At 43.2% G+C, this 27,994-nt stretch overlaps 2 protein-coding genes across 6 annotated transcripts; one reads left to right on the top strand and one right to left on the bottom strand.

The window, feature by feature from the left end:
* Positions 1-24: 24 nt before the first annotated feature.
* On the bottom strand, positions 25-8,307 carry LOC142829202 (uncharacterized). The gene is made up of 2 exons (XM_075927941.2): positions 5,088-8,307; positions 25-3,958 (listed from the first exon to the last, which is right to left on the bottom strand). Exons 1-2 carry the CDS (start codon positions 5,319-5,321, stop codon positions 3,263-3,265), a joined length of 930 nt encoding a protein of 309 aa, XP_075784056.2. The 5' UTR covers positions 5,322-8,307; the 3' UTR covers positions 25-3,262.
* RNF141 (ring finger protein 141) lies at positions 8,290-27,994 on the top strand. 5 transcript variants are annotated; one of them, XM_006113850.5, is made up of 6 exons: positions 8,290-8,427; positions 12,468-12,673; positions 13,778-13,886; positions 16,733-16,914; positions 22,584-22,691; positions 25,142-27,994. In XM_006113850.5, the coding sequence occupies exons 2-6, from the start codon at positions 12,531-12,533 to the stop codon at positions 25,290-25,292; spliced, it is 693 nt and encodes a 230-aa protein (XP_006113912.1). In that variant the 5' UTR covers positions 8,290-8,427; positions 12,468-12,530; the 3' UTR covers positions 25,293-27,994. The 5 variants fall into 5 exon arrangements, with proteins under 5 accessions (XP_006113912.1, XP_006113913.1, XP_075784059.1 ...); XM_006113851.5 differs by having other exon boundaries at positions 8,299-8,427; positions 12,471-12,673; XM_075927944.2 differs by lacking the exon at positions 8,290-8,427 and adding an exon at positions 8,580-8,602 and having other exon boundaries at positions 12,471-12,673.

Consider the following 27,994-nt stretch of genomic DNA (forward strand, 5'->3'; position numbering starts at 1 on the left):
TTTTATAGTCCTACTTTTTCTATTCATAAGAAATTAATTACTGAAACAGGTGAGAAAAAAATCCAAGTTATGAAAAAAGGATAAAATCCTTACTGTACTCTTCCCTTTATCCATTGTTAAATAATATTGCTACTGCTGGTATTCTAAGAACAACTAGGCTATGTCTACACTACAAGGTTTTTGTGCAAAAACCAGCAGAGCGTCCACACTTCACACGCGTTTTTGTACAAGTAAATTGGCAGAAGAGAAGGCTTTTTGGTGTAGAGTTATTCCTCTCCCCACGAGGAATAACTCCATTTTGTGCAAGAGTTCTTGCACAAAAAGGCAAGTGTAGACACTCCAGAGGGGTTTTTGGACAAGAACTGGCCTCCAGGAAAAAACACAGGTGGCCTCTTGGATGCTCCATAGCAGGCAATCACAACTCTCTTGATCCTGTCTGCTGGCTCCTCTTAAAGGGACAGGCACCTTGCACAGCCATTGTGACAGAAAGCTTGCCCACAATCAGCTGCTTTGCCGTGTGGCTCTCTGTCAGCACAAATGGCTGAGGAAGCAGGTGCCTGAGACACCCCTGGCCCTGCCAGGGAGTAGCCACAGGGCTCCCAGGACCCCCCCCCCCCCCATCCCCCAGGGGCAGCAAGCGCCATATACCAGCCTGGTCATTGGCAGAAATAGTGAACCTCCTTGAAGGGAGAAGTCGCTCCAGGAACTTCAGGCAAAAAGGCACAATGCCACCATCTATTCCCACATGGCCTCGTCCCTGATGGAGAGAGGTCACCCTGCCTGGACCATGCAACAGGTCCAGGCAAAGTTGAAGGAGCTCCGTCAGGTATATGTAAGGGCACAGAGTGGTGGGGGTGCTCAGGGGCAGTACCCCACACCTACCCCTACTACAAAGAACTCCACCACATCCGGGGGGGGGGAGGAGAACCTTCTTCCCCCTCCATTATGGTGGACTCTGGGCTGGAGAAGACCCTGTCCCCGACCCGGAGGAGACAGACGGGCAGGTCCAGCCCCCAACAGAGGAAGAGGAGGATGACTAGGATAGCAGGACCGTCACCCTGTCCCTGGAGCCAGTCCCTGCCAGCCTGGCCATCTTTCAGGCCTCTGAGGAGGCTTGGGAGGGATCTTCAGGTATGTTGGCATGCGCACAGGGTGGAGGAGGTGGCCACACAGGAGGCAGGGGGCACAGTGTCGCGTGAGGTGGTCGGCCAGCACATGCTGCTGCAGTCTGGGCACGTGCAACCATGTGCAGTGGGAGGGTGCGGCACACAGCCACAGCAGCCAGCACCTCAACATGCCTGGGAGCCTGCTGCCAGCCTCATGCCTGGCCACATGAGTCCTGCCCCCAGGGAGGTGGGAAGCACAGCCAGCTGTAAGCAGACTAGCCGCAAAGGCACAGGCACGACCCCAGACATGCTCTGGAGTGCTGCACATAGCACACGGGCATGCCTACACATGCAAGGAAGCAGCTAGTCACACACACACCACAGCGAGCCGCAGCTGTGTGTGCACCCCCCAGGGAGGGGCAGGCTGCCACTCATCAGGGAATCCCACTCTGGCCACACACTTCCCTTGCCTGCTTTGTGTCAGCCGACGGTCAGGGCAGTAAGTCCCTTATGACCGGCTGAAGTTCTTTTAAATTGTGCTTGGTTCTGTTACAGCAACTGAAGGAGTCAGGTTAAAGCTTAAACAGTTACTATTTTATTGTTACAGGGTAAACTTAGTTGTTAAATGCTACTACTGTGTTACAGATAACACAGACACTACAAAGGACAGGACAGAAATTACACTAATAAGTCACTTACAGGTACCATGAAACCTTTTTGCTTCTCTGAGCTCTTATTAAATGCATGCAAAATAGACACATAGCAGGTATATATTCTCACCCCTGCGTTCCAGACTTGGCGTGGCCAGCGTCTTTCTCTCAATCCCTTGGGAAGAAGTAGGGCGAGGTTGGGCGTCCCACAGACCTCGGGAGACAATCAATACCTGCCAGCAGGTATAGATGATTGGAGCTCAAATGGGGTGGGCTGCTGAACCTCTTTTATACCCCTTGGGTCATGTAGGCTTCTTCCTGGGCTCAAGTGGCCAATTAGGAAAAATGGCTTTGAATGCCAAGTTTCCCACGAAGGGTGCAAAGCATAATTTACACCTGGGAAAAATGCAGACAATGGGCACCTCTGGTATGTGATGGGCGAAGATTCTTCTCCTGGGACAGTGCAGGCGTGTCAATTACTGGTACTAGCCATCAGGGCGACGGGAGGCCCCGGGTCGTCAGCTAGCCCATTTACTGTCTGGTTTCTGTTTATGGTAGAGTCAGGGACAGGCAGCAAACCTGTGTTCCCAGGGCATCAAAGGCTGACTGCCTTTCTCTTGCTCTCTGGGGGGGTGGGGGACAAAATGGGGCTCGTGGAAAAACAAGATGGGGTTTTTGTGTCTGGCTACACTTTGCCACAGTGTGTGTGTGCAGTCCTCTGGCCACCTTGGGGACCCTGGGACACAGGGTGTGCTGTACAGGCCACACATGGCCTTGCACCCAGGACATCCCCCTCCTGCAGGCTGCAGACTATTGCGGTAACTGCTCACAGAGGAGGGCACAGCCAAGGGAACATGTGTGCAGGGAGGACTAACAGCCCCTCCCTCTTGTGTGTTCTCCACAGCCAGACCAGTCAGGACAGAGGGCCAGGCCATGCCATGCCACCGCAGCCAAGCCTGGGGAGGAGCTTATGCACAACATCCATGCCACCTTATCACGCAGGCTGAATGCCGACCTTGAGTGGTGGCAGCAGGTGTGGAGTAACCTCATGGCGCGCTGCGACACCATGCGCGGCATCCTGTCCCACATGGGGAACAGCCACCTGCTGCCACTGCTCCTCCCTTGCACCCTCCTGCCCCGTCACCTATACCCATGGTCCACCTGTCTGCCCACTCTGCCATGCCTCTCCTCCCTCCCCATGCCATGCCTCTGCTATCTCCCTTCCCCATGGCCATGCCTCCTCCCCCAATCATGCTTATGGCCCCTCTTATGGCCCCTCCTCCTGCCCCCCACCAATCCTGGCCCCTCTCCAGCTGCCCCTTCAGCCCACCCCATTGCGGTCCCCAGACACGCCCAAGCCCAATGACGTCCCCACACCCAAGGATGCTCAGCAAACTGCTCCAACACTCCTCCCAATACTGATCCCCCTCCCAGTTCACTGATCCCCCCTCCCAGTTCAGACAGCTCCCCTCCCCCTGCCCACCCTCGTTTCTATTTAATAAATAATTAGTCATTTTGTTTGAAAACCAAGCAGGTGTGAGGGGGAAGGGTGAAGCCCCTGTTATGGAGGCCCTTGGGAAAGTCACTGTGGTTCCTGAGAGAACCTCTCCCTGAAGGCCTCCCGTATGTGCACCCAGCCTGATGGGCCTGGCGAGTTGTAGCTTTCCAGAGCTTCTCAAAGCCATGGCCATAGCCCTCGTGCGTGGCCTCTGCCACCCACCCCCGGAGAAAGGCCTCTCCCTTGCACTCCACTAGGTTGTGGAGCACACAGCAGGCTGCCGCCACCTTGGGGATATTGTGCTCCCCAACATCCAGGTGGGTGAGGAGGCAGCAGAACCATCCCTTCAGACACCCGAAGGCGCACTTCACCTGGAGGCAGGCTCTGTTGAGGTGGGCGTTAAAAATGTCTTTGGTGTGATCCAGCTGTCCGGTGTAGGGGCGCATTAGCCAGGGCATTAGTGGGTATGCTGCATCTCCCACTATGCACACTGGCATAGTCTGGTTGCCCACCAGAAACTCCTGTTGGGGAAAAAAGGTGCCCACTTCCAGCTGGGTGCACAGGCTTGAGTTCCTAAATACTTGGGCATTGTGAGCCCTGCCTGACCACCCCACATAAATGTTTGTAAAATGGCCCCATGGTGCCCTCCAGGTCGTGGATGCTGATGACTCTGCAGAGCAGGAGAGAGTTGATGGCCCAGATGACTTTCAGAAGGAGAGAAACACACAATACAGAGAATGAGAGAGGGGTTGTGTGCTCCCAGTGGGATGTGGGCCCCCCCCCCCATTCTAGAGGAACCCCCCTGTGAGCCCATGCACGCCACCCCTCTTCCCCCTCCCCAAGCCAGTGTGAGGCCAAGAAGGCACCAGAACCCGGGGCCAGGGCTTTCCCCCCACCTCCAGTCCACCATGTACAGTCCCCAGCCCCCCTGTCCTGAGGGTCTCTGTCATGACCATGAGGGATGGCCAGCAGCCTGGGGACTAAGGGGTTAACTATATCCCTGTACCTAGCCAGGTCTCTGCTCAGCCAATAGAAATGCAGATAGGGATTTCAAACTGAGACAAAGGAATTTTGGGGTTTTCCCTCTTTGTGTCTGAGCCAGTTTTGCTCTCTAGGTACTGAGGGAGACAGAAGACATGTTTCTCTCCAAGAAAAAGACTCTTCATAATGTGTAAGTAGGGTAAAGTCTAGATAAATCCATCAGGTTGTATTGTTTTCTGGTTTGGGGAATTTGGATCTGATGTCTGTGCTGTTAGAAATGGGTTTTCCTCTCTTTTGTAATTAAGGAATTACAAAAAGGGAATTACCCCCCTGAGCCTGTGGGGGTCCCCCATGAGTATATTAATTGGTGACTTTTCCCATCTAGTCATTATGCTTGCAATGGTACTATTGTTTTAATAATAAAAGTTCTTTCTTTTTTTTTAATTAACCTAGTATTGGTTCATTTCTGTGTCCTGGAAAATCAGTCTGTGGGATCTGCATGCCTCTGATGAGGGGACAGCAATCACAGATTGCAATTTGTATTTTCTCTTCTCTTTTTCAATCTCTTTAAAGAAAAGAGCTTGGGGTGCCCTGAGGTTGATTTCAAGTGTCCACCTCTGTTTGTGGGTTCAAAAGCACTTGATGGTGGCAATGGATTCCCCAAAATCTGGGTATTAGGATTTTGGGGGAAGTTTTTGTACCAACGCCTGTAGAGATCAGGTTTTGGGGTTGCTTATGTGGGCTCCCACTTCTGCATTCATCGTGCCAGAGTGGGGAATCAGCCTTGACTGTCTCCCTTATACAGCACCCTTCCCCCACCTGTGAAGCGGCTGTAGCCTGTGATCTCCTTACCTGCATCAGGATGTCCCCAATGGTGGACTTCCCCACTCCAAACTGGTGGTGCCACCAAGCAGTAATGTGGCCAGGTTCCAGAGGGAGATGGCGACTCACTTCTGGAGTGGGATGATGGGCCACAGGTGGGTGTTGCATCATTGGAGGGCCGGGGTGAGCCAGACTCCTGGCAGGGGTGAGCCAGGAGTAGGCTCCTGGAAGGTGGTCTTCCACATGCAGAAGTTCTGGACCCATTACCGGTCATCCCACTGCTCCAGAACCAGCTGTTCCCACTAGTCTGAGCTGGTTTCCAGCCTCCAGAATCTTCTGGGTATGGTGGGCTGGGGCAGCTGGAGTGGAGCACCCGCAGTCAGACAGAGGCTGATCAATATCTTGGGGTCCACCTCCAGCTGGAAGAGGACCGCTGTTTGAGGCAGGCACTGCAGGTAGTGCAGCATGGACCTAGGGTCTGCCGCATGCCATGGGGCAGCTCCTGCTCCATAGCACAGGGCACAATAGGCAAAAGCTGTGTGGTCACCAAAAAAGTACAGAGCAGACACAGCAGGCACTGCTGAAGCTTAGCTTTGCTAAAGGGGCTAGCAAGCAGGAAGCAAAGACAGAGAAGTGGTTGTCCAGGGAGGTCCCTTTTAAGCATGCATCTGTGGAGGGCTCCGGCAACAGCACTCAAGAGTGGCTGTTGACCTCTAGCCTGGCTAGAACTGGTTCTGAGTGGCTATATATGCAGGAGAGCATCCAATAGTGTGGACTCTCTCTTGTGCAAAAGCATATCTCAAAAGTGATGTGCTTTGAGGTGTGGACATGCTTTTGCGCAAGAAGCTTTTGTGCAAGAACTCTTGCACAAAAGGCTTCTTGCGCAAAAACCCTGCAGTGTAGACAAAGCCCTACAGAATAGAACCTTGGGCCAAATCCTAAACTCCTGACACAAGATTCTGCCTGGCTGATATACAAATCTGCTGTGGCAGGATAGGAACAAAGGCTATGTCTACACTAACAGCTGTTTTTGCGCACAAACTGATGGGAATGTCCACACCTCAAGTGCATTTTTGGCAAAAAAACCCTCCAAAACCCAGTAAATCAACAGGACAGAGTAGAGTTATTCCTCTCCCCACAAGGAATAACTCCTTTTTGCGCTACAGCTCTTGTGCAAAAAAGCAGGTGTGGACGTTCCACAGGGGTTTCTTGCGCAAAAAGAGGTTATCAGGAAAAGCACAGGTGTTCTGATGGCCATTGCACAAGAGAATCCATGCAGTGTGCATGCTTTCTTGCGCAAAAGCACATCGCTTTTGAAATCTGGATGCGCTTTTGCGCAAGAAGTTTTTGTGGAAGGTCTCTTTCGCAAAAAGCTTCTTGCGCAAAAATCTTGCAGTGTAGACAAAGCCAAAGAGACTTTTACCATCCTTCTGCATCCCATATAAAGGTCAAGCAGAATTGCAGCCTTTGAACACTCTGACAGAAATGACCGGCTCTCTTCCTATTCCCCCTGAGCTCTCGAATACAGTTAGATGGGAAATAAAGACCTGGTCCACAGTTTCTGATGAAAGGAACAGATGGTTTTACATCCATTGTAGGCTGATTAAGGAACTTCTGGTTAGGTCTTAATCCAGTGCCTGACTTTTTGAACCCAAACACAGGCTCAGAACTTTATTATCTAACTGAAGATGGTCAAGCTCAGTCATTGCATACTGCTCCTTGTTAATCACCATCTCCAGAAGTCTCAGAAATAACAGTGAACTTGAGCTTTCTACAAGAATGACTGGTTCAATCCAACAGATAATTTGTATTATTCATTCAAAAGTAACATGGGTTGGATTCCCATACTTAGGCTCCAGATGTTTGCTAACCTTATAGAAAGAGGGAGGGAAGTGTGTGTACTGTCTGCAGGAAATACGCATTACTTTACATGTCTAAGCCAAATCTTATTTGGAATACAGGGTCTTCTTTTCTATAATTTTAATGGCATTTATTATAGTGGGTGGAGCAACTCCGTTAAGTAAAGAACACTAGCTGTGAAAGCTTTCCGGACTATGACAATGCAAGTTGTAGGATTCTCTATAATGTCTTTACACCTGGAATTTCCTGCTGTAACTGTTCTTTCTCTCATAGTAAAAATTAATCCCTGGTGTGAGTTATCTTTTAGTATCTTCCACACATGACCAACATTCAGGCCCAGATCTTCTGCAATGGCTGAAGATGACACAATTTAGCTCAGCACTGAGTTTCAATGTGACTTCTAATCTTCCCCAAGGGTGACCACAAACTTAATCTTAAATACACTGATTGAAAATGGTTCTAAGGAACCACTACAGCACCTAGGGAGTCACGATTCTTGCTTCAGCCACAATCCTTATTTCAAGGATCTTATAGGAGCAAGCCTCTTTGTTCTCTCTATCAGAGGATGTCCCTTCACTCTGTCTACCCTCACACAGCTAGCCAAAATAGCTTTATGACCAAAATTCATCAGTGGGGTGGCACTAAACAGCCAGAACACAGAGGGGGTACTGCCTATACATCAGAACTGCCTCAGAAGCTGGTATACAGAAATCCATGTTTTGGAAAGACATTTCCTTTTTACATAACCCTTAAAAAAAGCCACAGGTCTGGAATTCACAGTATTAGGATGAAAAGGAAATAGTATGTTACATCATGAAATCCTGACTATTTGGATAGGGAGGAACAAATTATAGCCCACATGAGCCATACCAATCAGTAACTTTCTTTATCCCTTCTCTGCTGCCAGCCATGATGTGGGGCAGATTACAAGCATGGCTTGAAGGGGGTGTCACTGAGGCGTGGTGAAGGTGAGCTATGCTATGCCACAGGTACAGCAGGCCGGGGACAAGACAGCAGGAAGCAGGGCAAAGTGAGGCACGTGCTGAAGAAAGCATCCAGCCCCACCTTCTTTAATGCCAGAGCCCTCCAGCCACATCCCTCTCCCCAGCCCCTCCGCAGGGGCGCACAAGCCGGAGATAGAGAAGCCCCGCCAGGCTTCCCGCTCCGTGCGTGCCCTGCTCTGGCCAAAGGCCGCGGCAGCGTCTCCGAGCAGGCGAGCCACCTTCCCTCGCCCTCACACCCCCTGCTGTGCAGCCCCCACGGGCCCGCCTCTGAGCAGGCCTGGCACGTGACAACCGCACCACTAGCCCGGGGCCTCTCCTCTCCAGGTGAGGGGCGGGGCGAGAAGGGGGCGGGGCAAAGGGCGGTTTCCTCTCGGTCTCCTAGCAACCGCTGCTAAGGCGCGTAATACGTCAGCGAGGCGCGCCGCCGGGTTCCATTTCTGGCGGTTGGATGTTGGGGAGCCCTTCCCCCCAACCCGCCGGCGGGGACAGGATGCCGGGCGATTGTGGTGAGGCCGCCGCTAGGGCCGGACGCGGCGGGCTGGCCCGGATAAAAGGCTACGGGGACCGAACTCCTCCCCGCCTCGGGCCGTTCGTCCTGGCAGCCGCTCGTGGCGGCGTCCGGGTAGCGGTCAGTGGGGGCCACTTCTGCGAGTTCTACAACCTCAGATTAGCCCCCAGCGGGTACGCGCCTCGCTCGGGCGCTCACCCGCCGCTTGGGCTGCCAGGAGAGCCGCTCTGGTCCCGCGGTCGGACGTCACTGGGGCGCAGGCCGCGTGGTGGCACGAGCTGCAGACGTGCCTTCGAGGCGTACCGGCTAGGCCTGGGCAGCGCCCGCGCGCGGCAGGGCAGCGCTCTGACAAGCGTGCAGAGCCGCAGTAGCAGCACAGCGACGTGATGGTGCTTGTGCGTGACAGTCCGTGGTTTGCACCGCAAACTCACAGTAAACATGGCCGGGCAGGTCTGGGTGTGCCAGAGCGGAAAGTGCGGCGGTCGTTCGTCTTGCACTCTCCAGTCAGTAACCGGAGAGCGGAATAGATGTGCCTGCGTGACTTGAGTGTTGAATAATGTCGTGTTAGGGCTAAATTGTATAGTGACTGATGCAGACCGTTCAAATAGAAAATACGGGTGTTTAAAACAGGAATGCAAAGTCAAGGATATAGGTTTAGGGCTTGTCTATACTGGCAAGTTACTGTGCTGTAACTTTCTTGCTCAGAACCCTCTTCACCCAAGTGCAACAAGTCACAGCCCTGTAAAGCACCAGTGTGGACAGTTACAATGCAGGGAGCCATGCTCTTGGCACTGTTAGCTACTCCCCTTGTGGTGGTGGCTTATACCTAGAGCAGGGCTACTCAACACATGGCCCATGGGCTACATAGTTTAGGTTTATGTGGGGCTCAACAGCCAAAACAAAAAAGGCAATATAATGGACCTCTGTTGATATGTGATTTAGTAATTAAATTCCTGGACTGTCATTGTTCATGAAAAGTGCTGTCATATGGGTGGAAATTGGGTAATTATTGCATTTTATTAATATCAGCAGAACTGACTTAAATGGGGCCTGTATGTTGTGTAGTCTTGCCTTAATTTTTGTATTTATGCCCATCACTGTGAAAGAAGCTATTTGCATATACGCAACCACGCTTAAGTTGCGGCCCTCAGCATGTGCTGTGAGTATCATTGTGGCCCCCAGAGCTTCTAAAGTTGAGTGGCCCTGACCTAGGCTATGTCTACACTACAGGGTTTTTGTGCAAAAACAGACATTTTTGCACAAAAACCAGTGGAGCAGCCACATCTCAAGCGCATTTTTGCACAAGAAAGTCTCCAGTCAGTCAACAGAACAGACGGCTTTTTGCGGTGTAGGTATACCTCCTTCTACAAAGCATAACTCCTTTTTGCGCAAGAGTTCAGCAGGGGTTTCTTGTGCAAAAAGAGCCTATCACAAAAAGCCATCAGAACTTTCTTGCGGAAGGGTGTCCATGCAGCGTGGACGCTTTCTTGAGTAAAAGCACATTGCTTTTGCGATGTGCTTTTGAGGTATGGATGCACTTTTGCGCAAGATTTCTTCCACGGAAAGATTTCTTCCACTTTGTCTGCAGTGTCGACAAAGCCCTAGAGTGTTGTGAGAGCTCTGTTTCGGTGCTCTCGCCTTGACCAGACTGCTGCTTTCAAGTGCTGCTGATAGACAAAGCCTTAGACTTGATTACGCTGTTACTTGTCATAGCTATATAATTTCAGAGTAACTGAAGAGGGAAAATACCTATTAAGTAATCTATTCTCCATAATTTTGGTCTTTCAGCAATTACATTATAAACCCTTATTTTCTGGATGGCTTAACTTGGTTGTAAAATTGACTAGTTTGAAAATTACTTGTGGTCTTAGCGTGGCCTTTAAATTATCTTATGAAACACTCCAAGTTCTGTAGTTTCAAAAGCAATTTACCATTGTTAAGTCAATATGTTAACTTCTTCAGCTGAAATTTTTCTAACCAAATGTGGATTATGTTCTTTTGTCTTTATGCAGAAAATATAAAAGCAATCAGTTTCAAAAGGCAACTTTTTGCACATATGCCAGCTCTTTAATTTCCAAACTGTTTTGTTGTGATATTAGATGCTAATAGATTGGCATATCTTTGCCATTTGTGCAGCCCTATTGAGATGCAGCAGCCCCAAGGATTCATAATTTAAACAGGTTTACAAGGAAACACAATGAATAGAGGAGGCAGGGAAAGATTTATATGTGAGAAATGGAGGTTATATTAGTGAAAATTCTTGGGGAGAATTCACAGAACCTGAGAATAGAACTTGGCCTGAATTTTACAATTAATTTAAAATTTTTGTTACCTTAATGCATAATATACCTGCATATCTCATAGTAGACCTCTGAGAAGAAAATGTACTTTTCTCAACTAACACATTTCAACTATCTTGTTCAAAATTGTATGTAGTTGGAATTAGGGATTTAAATTAGGTTATTTTACTAATCAGGTAGTTGACAGAATTTTAATCTGTTAGTCTATAGGGGAAGACAGCCAGCTCAGTCCTGGCTTGTGCTGGGACCAAAACCTAGCTCTGCAATTTAAAAGGCGGTAGGAGGCAGCTTAGGTCTTCTTGGGTCCCTCCCCCTCCCCCCCCATACCACACACAAACATACAAAGTTCCCCACCCAGAATCCCTTTATCCCCTCAACCCAAGGGTCAGTGGTCAATGGCTCGATGTCAGGTTGGCAGACGGTTTCTAGCGGAGTACCCCAAGGATCTGTTCTAGAACCGGTTTTGTTCAACATTTTTATTAATGACCCAGATGAAGGGAGGATTGCACCATCAGCAAGTATACAGATGACACTAAGCTAGGGGGAGAGGTAGATATGCTGGAGGGCACGGATAGGGTCCAGAGTGACCTAGACAGATTAGAGGATTGGGCCACAAGAAATCTGATGAGTTTCAACAAGGACAAGTGTAGAGTCCTGCACTTGGGATGGAAGAATCCCAAGCATTGTTACAGGCTGGGGACTGAATGGCTAGGTAGTAGTTTGGCAGAAAAGAACCTGGGGATTACAGTGGATGAGAAGCTGGATATGAGTCTACAGTGTGCCCTTGTAGCCAAGAAGGCTAATGGCATCTTAGGGTACATTAGGAGGAGCATTGCCAGCAGATCTAGAGAAGTGATTATTCCCCTTTATTCAGCGCTGGTGAGGCCACACCTGGAGTACTGTGTCCGGTTCTGACCCCCCCCCCCCCCCAGTACAGAAAGGATGTGGATGCATTGGAGAGGGCCCAGCAGAGGGCAACCAAAATTATTAGGGGGCCGGAGTGCATGACCTATGAGGAGAGACTGAGGGATTTGGGTTTGTTTAGTCTGCAGAAGAGAAGAGTGAGGGGGGATTTGATAGCAGCGTTCAATTTCCTGAAGGGAGGTTCCAAAGAAGATGGAGAGAGGCTGTTCACAGTAGTGACAGATGGCAGAACAAGGAGCAGTGGTCTCAAGTTACAGTGGGAGAGGTCTAGGTTGGACATTAGGAAAAACTATTTCACTAGAAGGGTGGTGAAGTACTGGAATGGGTTGCCTAGGGAGGTGGTGTAATCTCCATCCCTAGAGATTTTTAAGTCTCCGCTTGACAAAGCCCTGGCAGGGTTGATTTAGTTGGGATTGGTCCTGCCTTGGGCAGGGGGCTGGACTTGATGACTTCCTAAGGTCTCTTCCAGCACTCTGATTCTATAACCCTGACTCCTGCACCTCCTACATCTTTCTGCCCTGAGCCTCGCTTAAGGACCTGGTAAATGTGCTAATTCTGTATATAACGGGAACAATTTCTTAAAATTTATGAACACAAGAAGCCTTTTCATAAGTTGCTAGTTTAAAACTTAACACCCACAGAAGTGTTATGTTTTGTTCCTGTGTTACATTATGAATGTATAAGGCTGTGTCTATAGTAATCAATGGGTGACTTTTCTAAACTCCTTAGTATGTAGGTTGCTGTGCTTAAAAGGAAAGGGACAAAAGGGAGCTGTGACTATTGCCTTTAATATAACTTTTAAAAATGTATTTAGCAGAAACACCACAAATGACTGAAGCCTCCTTTCTGCTTGAACATTGAGCCGAAGAACTTCATCATGGGTCAACAGATTTCAAACCACACACACACTGTTATTAGCAAGTTGCCAGAAAAATTAGTAAAACATGCATCTTTGGTTCGAGAAAGTGGCTTTCTGACTTACGAAGAGTTTCTGGGGAGAGTAGCTGAACTTAATGATGTGTAAGGCTGCATGTCCTTTATTCTTTCCCATTATCATGTTGGACAGAAACTATGTACAGAATAATATCTTAGATTATGAATAAGCCTATTAAACTTTCAAATATATATCCTTAAATTCTCCAAGCCCACACAAAGATTTAAATTATTTTTATTGAATCAGCCAAATCTATTAATATCACATTAGTCCTCATTTGTCTTTTAAATAATTTTCTTAAACATAGACAATTTAAAAGTGTGCTTTAAAGCAAGTCTTTAAATATTTAAAGATTCAAGTTTTTTACTATTAGTCTCAAATTGGAGGATTATCTATTGATGTTTCATTTATTTATATTTAAGTGTGTGTATATAATCCTTAGCAATTACATAACTCATTATGGTCCTTAGTAGGATTGTGAACACGTGCATGGTTATACGCAGCCCCCCTGCCTATATCAGAGACAGCAGCAGGGGGAGGCCGGAACTGGTGCTTGTGGGGTATCAATGTAGCTCTCCTTCCCCCAGTGCTGCAGTGCAAGGGTGGGGGCTGGCAACAGGCACAAGCATCTGCTCCCACAGAGCCACCTACATCCCCCATGCTGCTGCTTTTGATACAGCAGCGGCAGCGCGGAGGAGTGGAGGCAGGTAGGAGCTAGTACACATGGGGAGTCAGCTTTCAAGCTCACTCCCTTCAAGTGTCAGGCAGCAGCATGGGTTGGAAGAGAAAGTAAGCAGCTCTGCGGTAGCTGGCACATGCAGGGAGCCACCTACCTCCATAATGTTGCCTCTGATAAGTACAGGGTGGAGGGATTGGGAGCCAGTGCTCATGGGGAGCCATCTTCCTCACTCATCCCCTTCCCCCCCCATGTAAACTTGCAACTGCTGAACATTTCAGCAGTTACATGTTTACAAAAATAAACCCATTTTAGCATCCTTAGTCTGTAAATATGCCCCAAGAGTAATTTTAAGCAGATAGGAAGCCCTGTTGATTTCTGGGGCATTGATATAATTGCTGTTCAGGTTTAAAAGCAGGTGGGTAAATGATGCCAGTCTCCAAATTTCCTTTTAAAAATGATTCACCAAGCACTGCCTAATACATAATGTCGCATTAATGTGACTCTATTTCAGCACCACAAAGTTGGCTTCTGGCCAGGACAAACATCTGCTGTTTGAAGTGCAGCCAGGTTCTGATTCCACTGCTCTTTGGAAGATGGTGGTTCGGATTCTCTGTACTAAGGTAAAATTATCAGAATCTTTAACTCAGGATTTTTTAATCTTTTGGTAACTGAGAACAATTAGGTTTTCAGTAAAAATCTCATTGTTCAGTACTATATATTTGAAAAATATTTTGAGGTATTCCTATGATGTTAGGAATACCTAACAGTTAGGCCTAAAATGTCAGTATCAACAGTGATCTTTCCATGACTGATTTTAAAGTATCTGCAATCCTGTCATTGGAACATCTTTCTAATGTATAAGAAACAGAAAATGAAACAAACTGAAAAATAAATTAGTTTAGTTTTATAGTCCCAAGCTTGACAGAAGTTGCATTTTAGTAAAGGACACTCATTGTCAACCCACTGAGTAATTTAATTCCTACACTCTTAAAGTGATTTAAAAAAAATTGACCTTTAATGGTATTACTTTAGGCCTGATCCTGCAAGCTGAACCATTCAGGTAAATCACTTTTATTAGACAGTCACATGACTGTAGCAGTTCAACTATGACTACATCTTACAGGATCAAACTTCATTGTGACAGTTAAGCTAGCAGTTAATTTTAGGAACAACATAGGGGTTTCCTTGACACTGTTAAAAATATATAATTTACAGCTACAGTCACATGTGCAGCAATAAATGTGTATGACTTCAATTTAATTTTTTTTCTTGTGAGACTGCTCTGTGCCATACTGAAACTCAGTGAACTCACTTGTTCGATGCTTTGTCCTAAGAAAGCAAATAGGGCTATTTTGGAATATTGACTTGTTAGTTTTGCAGTTGATATTCATCCCACAAAACTGGAAGTTGACATTGAAATTCAAAAGGTAATAATATACTAAATCAGTATAGCAACTGTTAAATGAATGTAACTGTTCTTGCTGCTGGAGGTATTACTGAAGCAAGGTGTTTTGTAGTGAGGATCCTGCAGTGATCTGTTCTTGGTGTAATATTGATCAGTGATTTGGCAAGAAAAATAAAATAATTAATCTTAAAGTTTGCATATGTCAGATAAATTGGAGGAGTGGTAAATAAATGACAGGTCAGTTACACATAGTGATTTTTTGCTCCTCTGATAAACAGGGCACAAACAATGCAATCTTAATATAGTCAAATGCAAGATTGTACATGTAGGAACAAAAAATGTAGGTAACACACTTCCTTCTCTTTTATCCTGGGTAGAGATGACTCAGAAAAAAATTAAAAGGCAATGATGAATGATCAGCTTGTTGGTGTGAGTCTAAAAGGGCTAATCTACTCCAGGGGAATATCAAGTAGGATTAGGGAGTGGAATTACCATTGTATATTGCATTAGCGGGACTGTTATTTGTATATTGTGTCCAGTTCTTCTGTCGGTGCTTAAAGACATTGGAAGAATTGATCAGGATTTAGGAAAACATTACAAAAATAATTTGAGTTATTAAAAATCCAGTTTACAGTAAGATCTTTAAGAACCTAATCCATGTATCTGATCATAGAGACAGTTAAGAGATGACTTTATTGTGGCTTATACAAAACTACTTGAGGAAGAGATTCTGGTATTGGAAGGCTATTTAATCTAGCAACCAAAAGCATAACACATTCAAATGACTAGAAATTGAATTTCTGCAAATTAAAATAAGGCAGAAGTTTTTAATTGCATTCTGCATTCTACACAAGCGCTTTCTCTCTCTCTCTCTCTCTCTCTCTCTCTCTCTCTCTCTGCTTTTTTTGTGAGTACTGTCACCTTTTTTTGGGAGCACTTGCCGCTATCCCCCGGCACAGCCCCCAGCCAGCCCTGGGAGCACTTGCGCTGTACCCGATGGAAGCCCGCTTGGGACACGTGGCAATTAAAGGGGCCGCGACCACATTTTGGTCCCGATCTCCCTGGTTCTCCCTGGAACTTTTTTTCCCCCCTCAAATTTTTACCGAATTTTTTTTGAAACCATCTGGCAACCCTAGTACCGGCACTTTTTTTTTTGTTAACAAAAAAACACTGTGTGTGTGTGTGTGTGTGTGTGTGTGTGTGTGTGTGTGTGTTAATTATCTGGAGAGAGAGAGAGAGAGAGAGAGAGAGAGAGACCCTCCCTCTCTCATTGGTTATAATAACATAGCTTAATATTTAAATCACAGTGTTTTAATATCATGAGCTGCAAAGAGCTTCAGGACACATTATAAAGAGCCCCTTGAGGTTCCCAGGCTTCAGTCTGAGCAACAGTTCTTAGTTCATCCAGAAGCTATTTGCTTTGAAATGGGAATCACTGATTGAAAGCTTATAGCTTGTGTTGACCATAAAAATCTATTATTTTAAGTATCTTTAAAGACTACATGTTCTGCTTTTTTATATAGCTCGCTTGATGGTGCGTATTTTGTAATGCTTTATAATTCTTAGGGTTTTTTAATTCTTTTATACTTTAGCTTGTGACACTATCCAGAATCTTAATAAAGCTCTTGAATTCCTTAATTTAGCCTAGCTCACAAGACTATTCTCTGGAGCTAACAATTTTAATAAAGCTATTTTTAAAAAATTTTAGCTTATATATAGAGAGTGGTGAGAGGAAGAACAAGATTTTCATGATGACTTTCATCAAGAGAACCATCATTGTAGTTATGATACGTTATATTGTATAACGTAGATACTGGCTAGCCTAAACTAAGCCCTAAAAATGAAACAATTGATTTCTGTCCAAGATTTTTTTTATGCTTCAAGTTTTTAGATATAAACCCTTTTAATGGTATCTTAGTCTAGTCTGGTGTAAATTTCACACTTAATCTTGTATTTTCCAGTGCATTTCATCATATTTGCCTACCTATGTTCAGAAATTATGGCAGATAAAGTACATATTTGTTACATAATACAAATCTATTTATAAACTTTTATCTTTAGATAAACAAAACAAGTGGCATTGTAGAAGCTTCAAGAATTATGAACTTATATCAGTTTATGCAGCTTTATAAAGACATCACAAGTCAAGCAGCAGGAGTTCTTGCACAGAGCAGTGCCTCTGAAGGGACTGCTGCAAGTCTATCATCTCTGTCATCTTGCCAGGCCAGCTTATGGATGGGAAGGTAGTTCAATATATATATATTTGTGTGTGTGTGTATGTGTGTGTGTTATATACACCCTCCAAAATCATATTTAATCTGAACTGTTACCATCCAACACCCTGAAATTTTACTGATAAATGTGGGTAGAGCAGATTTTGTCTGCCAAACAGCGAGGATGCCACACCACACCATTTTTGGAAAATCCTTGTAATCCATGTAGTGGACTCTGAATTACCATGGTACATGTACACAATGGCTACGTCTACACTGGCCCCAAATTCCGGAAAAGGCATGCAAAGCAGGTAAGTCAGAATAGGGAAATCCGCGGGGGATTTAAATATCCCCCGCGGATTTAAATAAACACGTCCGCCGCTTTTTTTCCGGCTTGGGGGAAAGCCGGAAAAAAGCATCTAGACTGGCGCGATCCTCCGGAATGAAGCCCTTTTCCGGAGGATCTCTTATTCCTAAGAATAAGAGATCCTCCGGAAAAGGGCTTCATTCCGGAGGATCGCGCCAGTCTAGATGCTTTTTTCCGGCTTTCCCCCAAGCTGGAAAAAAAGCGGCGGACGTGTTTATTTAAATCCGCGGGGGATATTTAAATCCCCCGCGGATTTCCCTATTCTGACTTACCTGCTTTGCATGCCTTTTCCGGAATTTGGGGCCAGTGTAGACGTAGCCAATAGGTTTGGAAAGCCTTTTTAATGAATATTTAATATTAATCTAGTATATGTCGCATCTTCTGAGTGAGGAAACAGAAGGAAATGAAATCAGCTGTGTCTACAAAACTGTTTTCAGTAATGTTTGTTTACACAGACAATGCTTTTGTTCCACTTACATTTTCTTTTCCCCTTTTTACATTTTGGCATGTGGAAATACCCATCTGTTGTCATTTGAAAGTCATCAGTTCTAACCATAATTTAACCTGTAAGACTGGAAAAATATGAACTGGCTTATAGGTGTTGACATGCTGCTTTATTAAGTAGGAGGAAAAGCAACAGACTGAGATCAGCACATGCAGTACCTTTTAGTTTAAAATTTACAAAATAGTTAACATGTAAATGTAGTGGCAAGAATCCTTGCATCCTATCCTCATGTTGAAACGTTCTTATTGATAACTCTTTTTAATTGTAAAGCTTGTATTGCCTTTAAAGTTAAATGTGAAAGCTGAAGTAAAGTAGGGAGATGTTTTAAACAATGATTACTAAATGGAATAATTCACTGTAAAATAACGCCATGTTTCTGAATAACAGGCAAGGAAATAACTATGATTTATAAAATTCCTGATTGCCAGCTTTGCTATAAACAAGTTACTAAGCCTGTTAAGTACCTTTAAAGTCTGCAAATGCCAGTTCTTGGGAGTAAGAGAAAGGGACATTACTTCAAATAAAGACAGTACAGTGTTTCAAAATTGACTTAGAAGTGGTAGCTTAGCAATTTAGGAGAAATTTGTCTAGAACTTGATTTAGTATGAAAAAACCCCCTCATAGAATCATAGGGTTGGAAGAGACCTCAGGAGGTCATCAAGTCTAACCCCCTGCCTAAAGCAGGACAAACCCCAACTAAATCAGCCCAGCCAGGGGTTTGTCAAGCTGGGACTTGAAAACCTCTGTGGATGGAGATTCCATTCCCTCTCTCAGTAATGCCATTCCAGGGCTTAACCACCCTCCTAGTGCATGAGATGGGAAATTATTTTACTATCTCATGCACTTTCAAAAAAAGTCATTGTTCTGGCTTTAAGAAGGGAGAACAAATGTTGCCTAGATACCACTAGGGATATTAAATTTTGATTTAATCAGCTAAATTGAGTCGTCGATGGAATTTCCATCAACTACTCAATTAGTCTATTGATGCGCATTATCCCTGCTGTGCTTCTGCCTTTTAAATGTAGTAAGAGCTTCCCATGGCTTTTGCTACATTTAAAAGGCAGAGGTGAGGTGGGGAACCCAGAGCGAGTGGGGACTCAAGCAGTCCCTGCTCCATGCCAGGTCCCAACTGCTGCGCCTCTCTGCCTTTGAAATGTTGCAAGAGCAGCAGGTTTGGGTCCCAGCACAAGCAGGGACTGGTCCGCACTTGCAACATTTCCCCTACTGCACCTCTGCCTTCTCCCCTCCCCGCAGAGATGGTGCTGCTCCTCCCTACCACCTGATAGAGGCAGCAAGGGGTGGGGGAAGCAACTAGTCGAGTAGTGACTTTACTACCTGATAAGCTTAGGCTTAGTCACTAGATACCACTTAACAGGGATGCTGGAACTTTGTCTGTTAACAAGGAACTTTCCCAAAGCAAACACTGGCAGGAATACCTGAAAATCCTGATGTAGATAGGGAAGCACTTCTTTTGTGTTAGTGAAGTGTAACCTGATTTCAAGAAAAATTAACCTTCTATAGGATAAATAGTGGCTTTGCCTATTTACACTTGGGCTTGCACCAGTGCAGCTATATCAGTGCCTGGAAAAGACTACCTTATTCTCTTGTTGACTTCTTGGCATGGGGATATTTTGGTCCTTTCTCTGAGCTGTTGGTATTGTATGGTTCCATTACAGGCAGTCCCCGGGTTACGTACAAGATAGGGACTGTAGGTTTGTTCTTAAGTTGAATCTGTATGTAAGTCGGAACTGGTACATATTGTAGGGGAAACTCTAGCCAAACATTTCTCCAGAGCTCAGTTTTATTCTCCCACACCTCACTTCCCTCAGTCCTTTATTCTCAAGCTGAGGTGTCTGCTGAGAAGCCGCTCTGCGTCTGCCTGGTCTGCTGGGGGGGGGGCGCTAGCTTCGCGTCTCCCTGGTCTGCTGGGGGAAAGCAGCTAGTGCGGGGTTGCCTCACCCCATTTGTAAGTAGGGATCCGATGTAAGTCGGATCCATGTAACCCGGGGACTGCCTGTAGTGTAGTTTGCATTCCTTAAATTTAGTACATTCTACTTAATCATATGGCTTGCGCTTTGGGATTCTGTGATAGTTGTTCTGGCTACTAGATAAGAAGCTTCTGGAGTTGTACACTGTTTGCTTCAATGTTTTAAGCAGATAATTTTTCATGGCAAAACTTCTGTGGTTTTTGGTGTGGCTGTAGAAAGCATTACTAGGAAAAATACATTTTTAAATCTATGATAAAGTCAATATTATGAAGATTATACATGACAGCATGTGGGATGCTTTTGTGAAGGATAGCGTTTAGTAACACTGAAGCTCAGTTCACTGAGCCATGCAATACTGGAGTTACTTGGATGTAATGATGGACAGTATCTGTTTCTCTGCTTTAAAGATATATGAAAATATTTGTCAGACTTAGACCTTAGGATTAGAAGGGACCATCCTGATTTACCACAAGATCACTTTTTCAGTTTAAGAGCAAAGTAAGATCTACCTCAAACCCAAATATCTTTGCCCCACTTCCTTCTTGCTCCTTCTTCAATGCACTGCCCCTGCTCCATCCTCACTCACTTTCACCAGGATAGGCTAGGGGGTTTGGAGTGTGGGAGGGACTCCAGGCTTAGCCCAGTGTGGGGAATTGGGGTCCAGGAGGGATTTCATGTCATCTTCCAAAAAGTGATAAACTAAACTGGAATAGGAAAGTTTTGCAAGCCACACTTTTTCTCTTGTTTAATTTCCTGTTTGTTTTGCTTAGGAACACTCAGACTTGTGTTTTTGGGCAGTACTGATTTACTGATGCACTAATGCTGCCTAGCAAATATATTGTCATATTTGGGAAAGATATTTTCCTGCTTTTTTAGTCACTCTGACAGATGGACACTGATGTGTTCCCATTTGTGTAACTGGCATAAGAGGCTCTTTTTTGGAAGCTTGATATACTGTGCTGGTGTTCAGTTGTGAAGTGATAAGACTGGAGTATATGAAAAAATAAATCTGTTTTTTAAATTGTTTTAAATTGACATGTATCTGACAAAGTGGGTCTTTTCCCACGAAAGCTTATGCTCCAATACGTCTGTTAGTCTGTAAGGTACTACAGGACTCCTTGTTGCTTTTGCAGATCCCGTCTAACACGGCTACCCCTCTGATATTTTTTTAAATGTTTTTAGAAGGAAAGCTCAGGACTCCTGTCCATTTAAATTAGATGTTTGATATAAATTACTTGTGGCAATATGCCTACCAAATGGAAGTAAAGAGTTTGAAATGCTATTTGTAATAAGCTTGAGTGAATTTAGATAGCATCTTCTAATTTATCATATTATATTCTATATCTAAAGATGCTAAAAACAAACAGTGAAGCTCTTTCAAATAGTGTTCTACCTTGCTGATCTGTTTTTGTGTGTGAAATGCTCACTTGGCTAACATTCTTTCAGGTGTTTGTTAGCTCCTCAAGTCACAGAATAAAAATAGCAGATATTATCTACTTAATTTTTAATTTCATCTTAAGCTCTTTAAGTTGAACAGTTTCCCACACTGGTGTTGCATCTAATGTGTTTTGAATGGGAAAGTAAATTTTGTTCTCTAACATCAGTGAAAAATAAGAGAATGCTTATATCATCCTTAAAATTTAAGGCTTTCTATTTGTGACCTAGTTAACCTTGTATCTTCTCATGTCATTTGTATCCAGTACTCTACTTTCTGGCTCATTTATAAATTAGCTGTGTGCGTTTTCAAGGGCTTTGTCCTATGATTCTATATTCTGGAGGGGATATTGTTTAGAAGATCTATGGTCATTTTTTTAAATGAAATCAAATGCTTTCTTTGGCTGTTGTCAATAATGAAGACATTCTTTACAAATATAAGATGATCAGTCATTTGGAAAGGAAATTCCAGGCATATACCTGGCCCTGAAAGAATTGTTGAGGACCAGAAAAAAAATGCTAGCCATTACATTAGCTGGCATGCCAACTGTAACTATATTAAAATAGTTCACAAAATGTCTAACCAAATGACTATCCAAGTTAGTCTCTCATTTTTGCTAAATGGTCACAAACCAGGGCACAGTTACTCTAGATAATGCACTGGGGAATCCCTCTCTATAATGTTACCTTCATTGTCCAGCATCCTAGTGCTTTATTTTGAAGATACAGATTGATTTATGCCCCTCCCCAGCCCCGGGCAATCTTTAAACTGTTGTTCTCTGACATCAGCATCAGCTGCAGTGTTATGGAAAAGGCATTCTGTCAGTGATCCTACTAGTTGGCAGGATTCTTTCTTTAAATATCTGTTAACAATTCCAGATGGTAAACAAAATGTTATCCTTAAGTCAAAGTTTAATTAATCTAAAAGCTGTATCTGCTTTATAGTGGCATTTTGGCCATTGAAACCAGAATCTGTCCCTGCCCTTACTGTAAAACTTAATGTCACTTGTTTGGTCAAAAGATGCAACACGCAGACTTCTATTGTCAGTATGGAAAGTGATGAGTATAATCCTTTGTGAGACCAAAAGAGGTAAAATGGCACAATAATAATAAAAGTAATCCTGTTGAAGCTCTAGTTCCCTTTAATTTTTTGACAATAACTTTTGGCAAAAAATGTTGCCGTAGACCTGTTGCATAATGGATGATGATCTTATCACCTCACCCACAAAACAGAAAAAATACTAACTGGAAATTGTTTAAGCTCCTTCTGCTTATTTATCACTATTCTGAGCATTTATATCTATTGAATATGACTAGTCTGTATGTGCAGAGAAGGAATATTTTGAGGTAGAAGTATAGTGTTGAATTTGTTTTCACTGACTAATACAATTTTTTTCTACTGCAGAGTTAAACAGCTGACTGAGGAGGAGGAATGTTGCATCTGCATGGATGGACGTGCTGATTTGATTCTTCCATGTGCTCACAGCTTTTGTCAGAAGTGCATTGATAAATGGTACAACACTTTTTATATATTTTGAGTGATGTACATATAGGAACCCTGAGCAAATTCCAGGATTGCAGCAAAGCAAGGGTCACTTCAGAATTTGCAAGCATTTGATTAACAACTTGAACCAGAAAAAGCTCCAAGGCTTAATAACTAATGCACTAGGGCAGTGGTCTCAAGCTTTTTATGCCCAAGATTACTTTTTAAATGTCAGAACAAGCCAAGATCTACCCATCCTTCCCCCAAGACTCCACCACTTCCTTGAAGCCCTGCCTTCTCTGTTCTCCTCCTCTCTATCACTTGCTATCCCTGACCCTTATACACTCTCAAGGTATGGCTACACTGCCGCTTTTTTTTCCGATTCTTCTGTAGGAACAGGATTTTCCAACATTTGGCCTGTCTAGACTGGGCCAAATGTCAAGAAAAACCTCCTTCTTTCGGAAGCCCCCTTATTCCTCACGGAATGGGGGGAACAGAGGTTGCTGAAAGAGTGTGTTTGCTCTTCCGCTAAAAAAAGCGGAAGAACAAACACATCCCTGGATACAGAAGAGTTTTTCTGAGATACCTCTGGTACCCCAGAAAAAACTCCTGCAGTCTAGTCGTACCCTCGCTGGGTTGAGACAGGAGATGCGGACTCTGGGGCGGGAATGAAGGATTTGGGTGTGGGAAGGAGTGAGAGGTGCAAGCTCTTGGAGGGAATTTGGATGCAGGAGGAGGTGAAGGAAGGGATGCTGGCTTAGGGAGGAGGGTCCAGGCTGAGGAGTGTTGGGGTCAGGTGGAGGGTTGGGGTACTGAGCAAGCCACAGGCTTGTAGATGTGAGGGTGCAGGATTTTGGGTTGGGGTATGTGAGGGGCTCAGGGCAGGGAGGTTGGGAGCTTGATGGGCTCAGGACACAGATTTGCAATGTGTGGATGGTGCAGAAGTGTTGCGGGAAAAGACTGGGGGAAAATGGGAGGGGCCCCGAACGCCTCATGATCGACTGGTCGGGCCCCCTGATCGACCAGTCGATCACAATTAACACATTGGTGACCATGGCACTAGGGAAACTCTCTCTGTAATGCAACCCTCATTGTTCAGCACCCTAGTGCAGTGCAGTATTTTGGAGAGATTGATTAATCTACCCCTTAGGTGACATCAGCATCAATTGCAATGTTATGAAAAATATTCTATAATATTCAGGGAATTCACTAGTAGCAGTGAAAGTTGATGATAAATGCCTAATTATATTTAAAGCAAGTTAATTAAAAATTAGAGGAACTGGATTTATTAACTTTGAATTGATGCAAGAGAACTAGAAATATCTTAAACTTTTTGTAGCGTGCTGCCCATATTATTCTTTATTTTTGTAAAACGTCGTAGATCATCACGTGAAGTGTTCGAGGAGAGGAAAAGCAGAAATGCATTGAATCTGGCCTTTTGATCTGTTCAGGTCAGAAGTCCCACGGTTTCTCTTTAAAAATAAGTCCAATCTTCTGAGTGTTACAAGCATAAGGAAAATGGAATGCCCATTAATTTTTTTTGAATAAACATTGTAGAAAGGATAATTTTAGGCATTTAAATTGAGAAATTTTGCTAAATAGTATTTTAAACTGTATGCCTAACTTTTATTTTACTATATAGTATCAAACGAGACATGATACCAGCAACAAATTGCCATAAAGCCGCCTCCTTTGCTCAAAGGTTAGAGCTGAGGTCATGCTGTTGATTAACATGCTAGTCTTTAGAATCATGGAGAAAAATCAGAGAGCCAAGTTCAGCTCTGCTTTTCTTGGGCCCATTCCATAGTAATATAATGGGAGTTGGCCGTTTACTCTATGGCTAATTTTGGTCTATTACATTTAATTCTCTGTGGTTATTTCAAACTCTTGATGAGGACATGATCTTTAACACTACTCGCGCAATATGAATCTTACTGAAAAATTGGATCCCTAGGTATAATCGGACTTTTCTACTTGCCTTGGGCTATTAGGAATTTATGCCTATTTGCATTGCAGAGCATGGTATCTCTACTGTGTGAATGTGTTAGTTTCTACAATAGTGATTGACAGAATTGTTAACTGGGTTCCAGATGCATAATCTCTATAGTAGTATGAGTCAAAATAAAGTTTGATGTCTAGATTCCAAAACAGGCTCAATATGGTTAGAGCTGGAAAAATTTTTAAATTAACATGAGAAATTGAGAGTCATTAAAACAATCTTTTATACTATTTTAATCATTTAAGAATATTGTTGCATTCAGAATTGTGTAACTTTGAATACAAAGACACTATTCAAATGATTGGGTTTTCAGTTATGCTTGTAGTCACCAGGTCCAAATAACTTGTGTAGAATCTTTAATGTACAGAATAGGCAAAGGCTGACAGTGAAAGCAAAATGCTATGTAATATTTGCATCTCAGAAGTGTGCACAGAGTTATTTGTTTGGTTTTTTTAACCAACTATTTGTTTTTTCTAAACAGGAGTGATCGCCACAGGAACTGTCCTATTTGCCGTCTACAAGTGACTGGGACAAATGATTCTTGGGTAGTGTCAGATGCACCTACAGAAGATGATGTTGTTAGCTATATACTCAACATGGTAGATGAAGCAGGCCAGCCTCACAGACCATGATATTGGTGACTACTGATTAAAGTGCTTGAAGGTTTCATTATCATGAACATTTGCTTTTCCGACTCAACCATATTTCATGCCATTTAGATGTCTCTTTGGTTGCTGCAACCTAAATCTACACTGTTCCTTTAAAACACAGGATATATGAGCCAATAGTTCTGGGTGCATTCTTAACTTTTAATATGTAGCTTCATTAAATGATCTAAATTGTTAGATCACTAATGCTTGTAAAGGTTACATTTACAATGCCTTTTCTGTCAAAATTAAGCGCTATTGGAATATTTTTATTAGTATTTGAATTATAACATAAGAGTGTTGCTGTACCAGCTTTTTGAAGACTATCAGGGGAACTTTATTATAGAAGATGCAGTGTTTTATTACTGAAGGACCTGCCTTGCATCCTTTTTCTTCATAAGTAATCCTTGTTCACACAGTTCAGTGTGATGACTCACAGATATAAAGATTCCTAACATGAGTTAGGATTACACAATAACTAAACTGAAGATCTGAAATTTAAGAAGCATCTTTTCCCTTTCCCTCATTGGTCATTTGTTGCCATGTATTAATTATATGTATTGAGTTAATGTTTAGCATAGAAAACTGTTTGTAACCTATTCTTGGGGATCACAGAAACCAGTCCTATCAGAGTGTGTGCTTTCCTTTTTCCTAGCACAGTATACTTTTTAGAAGGCTATTTTATCTGATATTCTAAAATTGCATAGAAAACAAAGCTGTACTAAATAGCTTTCCACACAGACCCAAAGGTTAAAACAATATATTTCCATAGCTTTTTTGTTGTTGTTGCGTGACAATCAAAAATTGTCTTGCGCACTAAGCATATGTGAAAAGAACTCACATGCATCTGATGAAGTGGGTCTTTGCCTATGAAAGCTTATGCTCCAATAAATCTGTTAGTCTATAAGGTGCCACAGGACTCCTCGTCACTTTACTGAAAGGCTTCGTATAGTATCTGTCATGGTTTTGTTTAGTCTTGATGCTTTTGCTTCATTTTTCCTGAGTTTTCAAAGTTACAACATTATGCATACTTCTTTAAAAAAAAAAAAAGTGATAAGCTAAATTGGTGCTGTACTTAATTTCTACAAGTGCAATATGCCTTTTTTGTAGCAAGGAGAAACTTCTGCTTTAATAATAGCTTCATTTTGCTTCAAATCAAATGTACAGCTCTGAAAATCTGAAAAAAGCAGTAAAAACACTACCTACTTGTGTGTGTTTTTGCAGCAAAATAAGTTTTTCTCTATAAAAAAAAATAACATGCAAGTGCACAAGGTACAAGCTTTGCATTCTGTCATACATAAAATGACACTTTGAATCAATTTAATTGTTCTTTTTTGCAATTAACAAATTGAACTGACACTTAGAGTTGTATATATACACTTACATGCAGATGCTCCATTGAATAAAAATGGCAACAAATTCTTATATTAAATTGTAGTTGAATTTGCCATACATAATAAGCCTCAGTTTCAAGCTAAAACTCTGTCATAGAGGGGGGGTCTAAATGCTATGAGTACCTGGGCTGGAATTACAAGTTTTTATTGATCCCTATTAAAATAGTAACATTTCTAACCGCAAACTATTTTAATTTATATTCCTTTCTACCCAGCATTCAAGATATTAAAAATAACTTAATTTTAAAAGGTTATTTTATATTTGACACAATCAAGCATCTGAAATCACTAAATTCTCAGGTTGGGTTTATTTTTTTGAAATAGTAAAAAAATGAACTTATTTTTTGAATGCTGATTCTTTGATTTGGGCTTACATGTACTCATGAAGGGTACATCTATACAGCAGAGTTTAACTTGAAATAAGCTATGCAAATTGAGCTATGTCAATTGCATAGCTTATTTCAAAATTGGAAGCATCTACACAGCACTTAGTTCAAAATAGAGCACTCTTCCTCTGACTTCCCTGACTCCTCATACAATGAGGGTTACAGGAGTCTGAGTAAGAAATCTTCCAGATTGACAGTATTTCAACATTATTTCAAAATAACTGCCTGTTATGTAGTCGTGGACTACGTTATTTTGAAATAATGCTAGTTATTTTGAAATAGTGTTACTGTGTAGATGAACCCTAAAATAATGCAGACAGGTTGTTAACTACAACATTGTTACACACATTTACATCACTAACTAAAGCAAAAACTGTATATTTAAAAAGTGAAAATATAAACTTTATATTTGATACACTTTTTAAATTAAGCTCCTCTAGTGCACCCTAATGTGCTGTAGGTACTGTAATGTGTGCCTTGTAAGAAAGTACTGTAAAAGGATGTGATCACTGAAATATAGTTCAGTAGTAGCAATATTTCATACTTCAGTAATACATTTAGATGAATACTTGAAAAGGAAGATGCTCAAGAAGTTATTTGTAGGTGGTAGTGGATTTCAAAAGTCTGTTTGAATGTGAATTAGTGTAAATAGCATGAGAGGATATGAAATTGCTGTTTCGTGCTCTGTACTCTAGCACGGAAGTGATTATTTCTTAAAAGGTTTGATACGAGGGTACAGATTTGCACACTATTGATTGTATTGATAGCTAAAGGCATTTCAAGGTATTGTAATTTGTGTATGAATTGTACAATAAATACACAATGTTAAAGGAATTCTAAATTTAAGGCATTTCCTAGCTTCTCAAAAATGATTTATTGGAAAAATAAAGCTTTAATTTCAACTGAA

This window comes from Pelodiscus sinensis, chromosome 5, assembly GCF_052426305.1.
Source record: "Pelodiscus sinensis isolate ZL-2025 chromosome 5, ASM5242630v1, whole genome shotgun sequence".
NCBI lineage: Eukaryota > Metazoa > Chordata > Testudines > Trionychidae > Pelodiscus > Pelodiscus sinensis.

What these genes read in the sequence shown, in the direction of transcription:
- LOC142829202 (XM_075927941.2), bottom strand. Translation starts at nt 5,321, where the DNA reads ATGGGTCCAGAACTTCTGCATGTGGAAGACCACCTTCCAGGAGCCTAC. An exon ending in TTGGGGACATCCTGATGCAG is followed by an intron (nt 3,959 to 5,087) that starts GTAAGGAGATCA and finishes TCCTTCTGAAAG; the next exon opens with TCATCTGGGCCATCAACTCT.
- RNF141 (XM_075927942.2), top strand. Translation starts at nt 13,047, where the DNA reads ATGGTCCTTAGTAGGATTGTGAACACGTGCATGGTTATACGCAGCCCC. An exon ending in TTCGGATTCTCTGTACTAAG is followed by an intron (nt 13,887 to 16,732) that starts GTAAAATTATCA and finishes TTTTATCTTTAG; the next exon opens with ATAAACAAAACAAGTGGCAT. An exon ending in CAGAAGTGCATTGATAAATG is followed by an intron (nt 22,692 to 25,141) that starts GTACAACACTTT and finishes TTTTCTAAACAG; the next exon opens with GAGTGATCGCCACAGGAACT.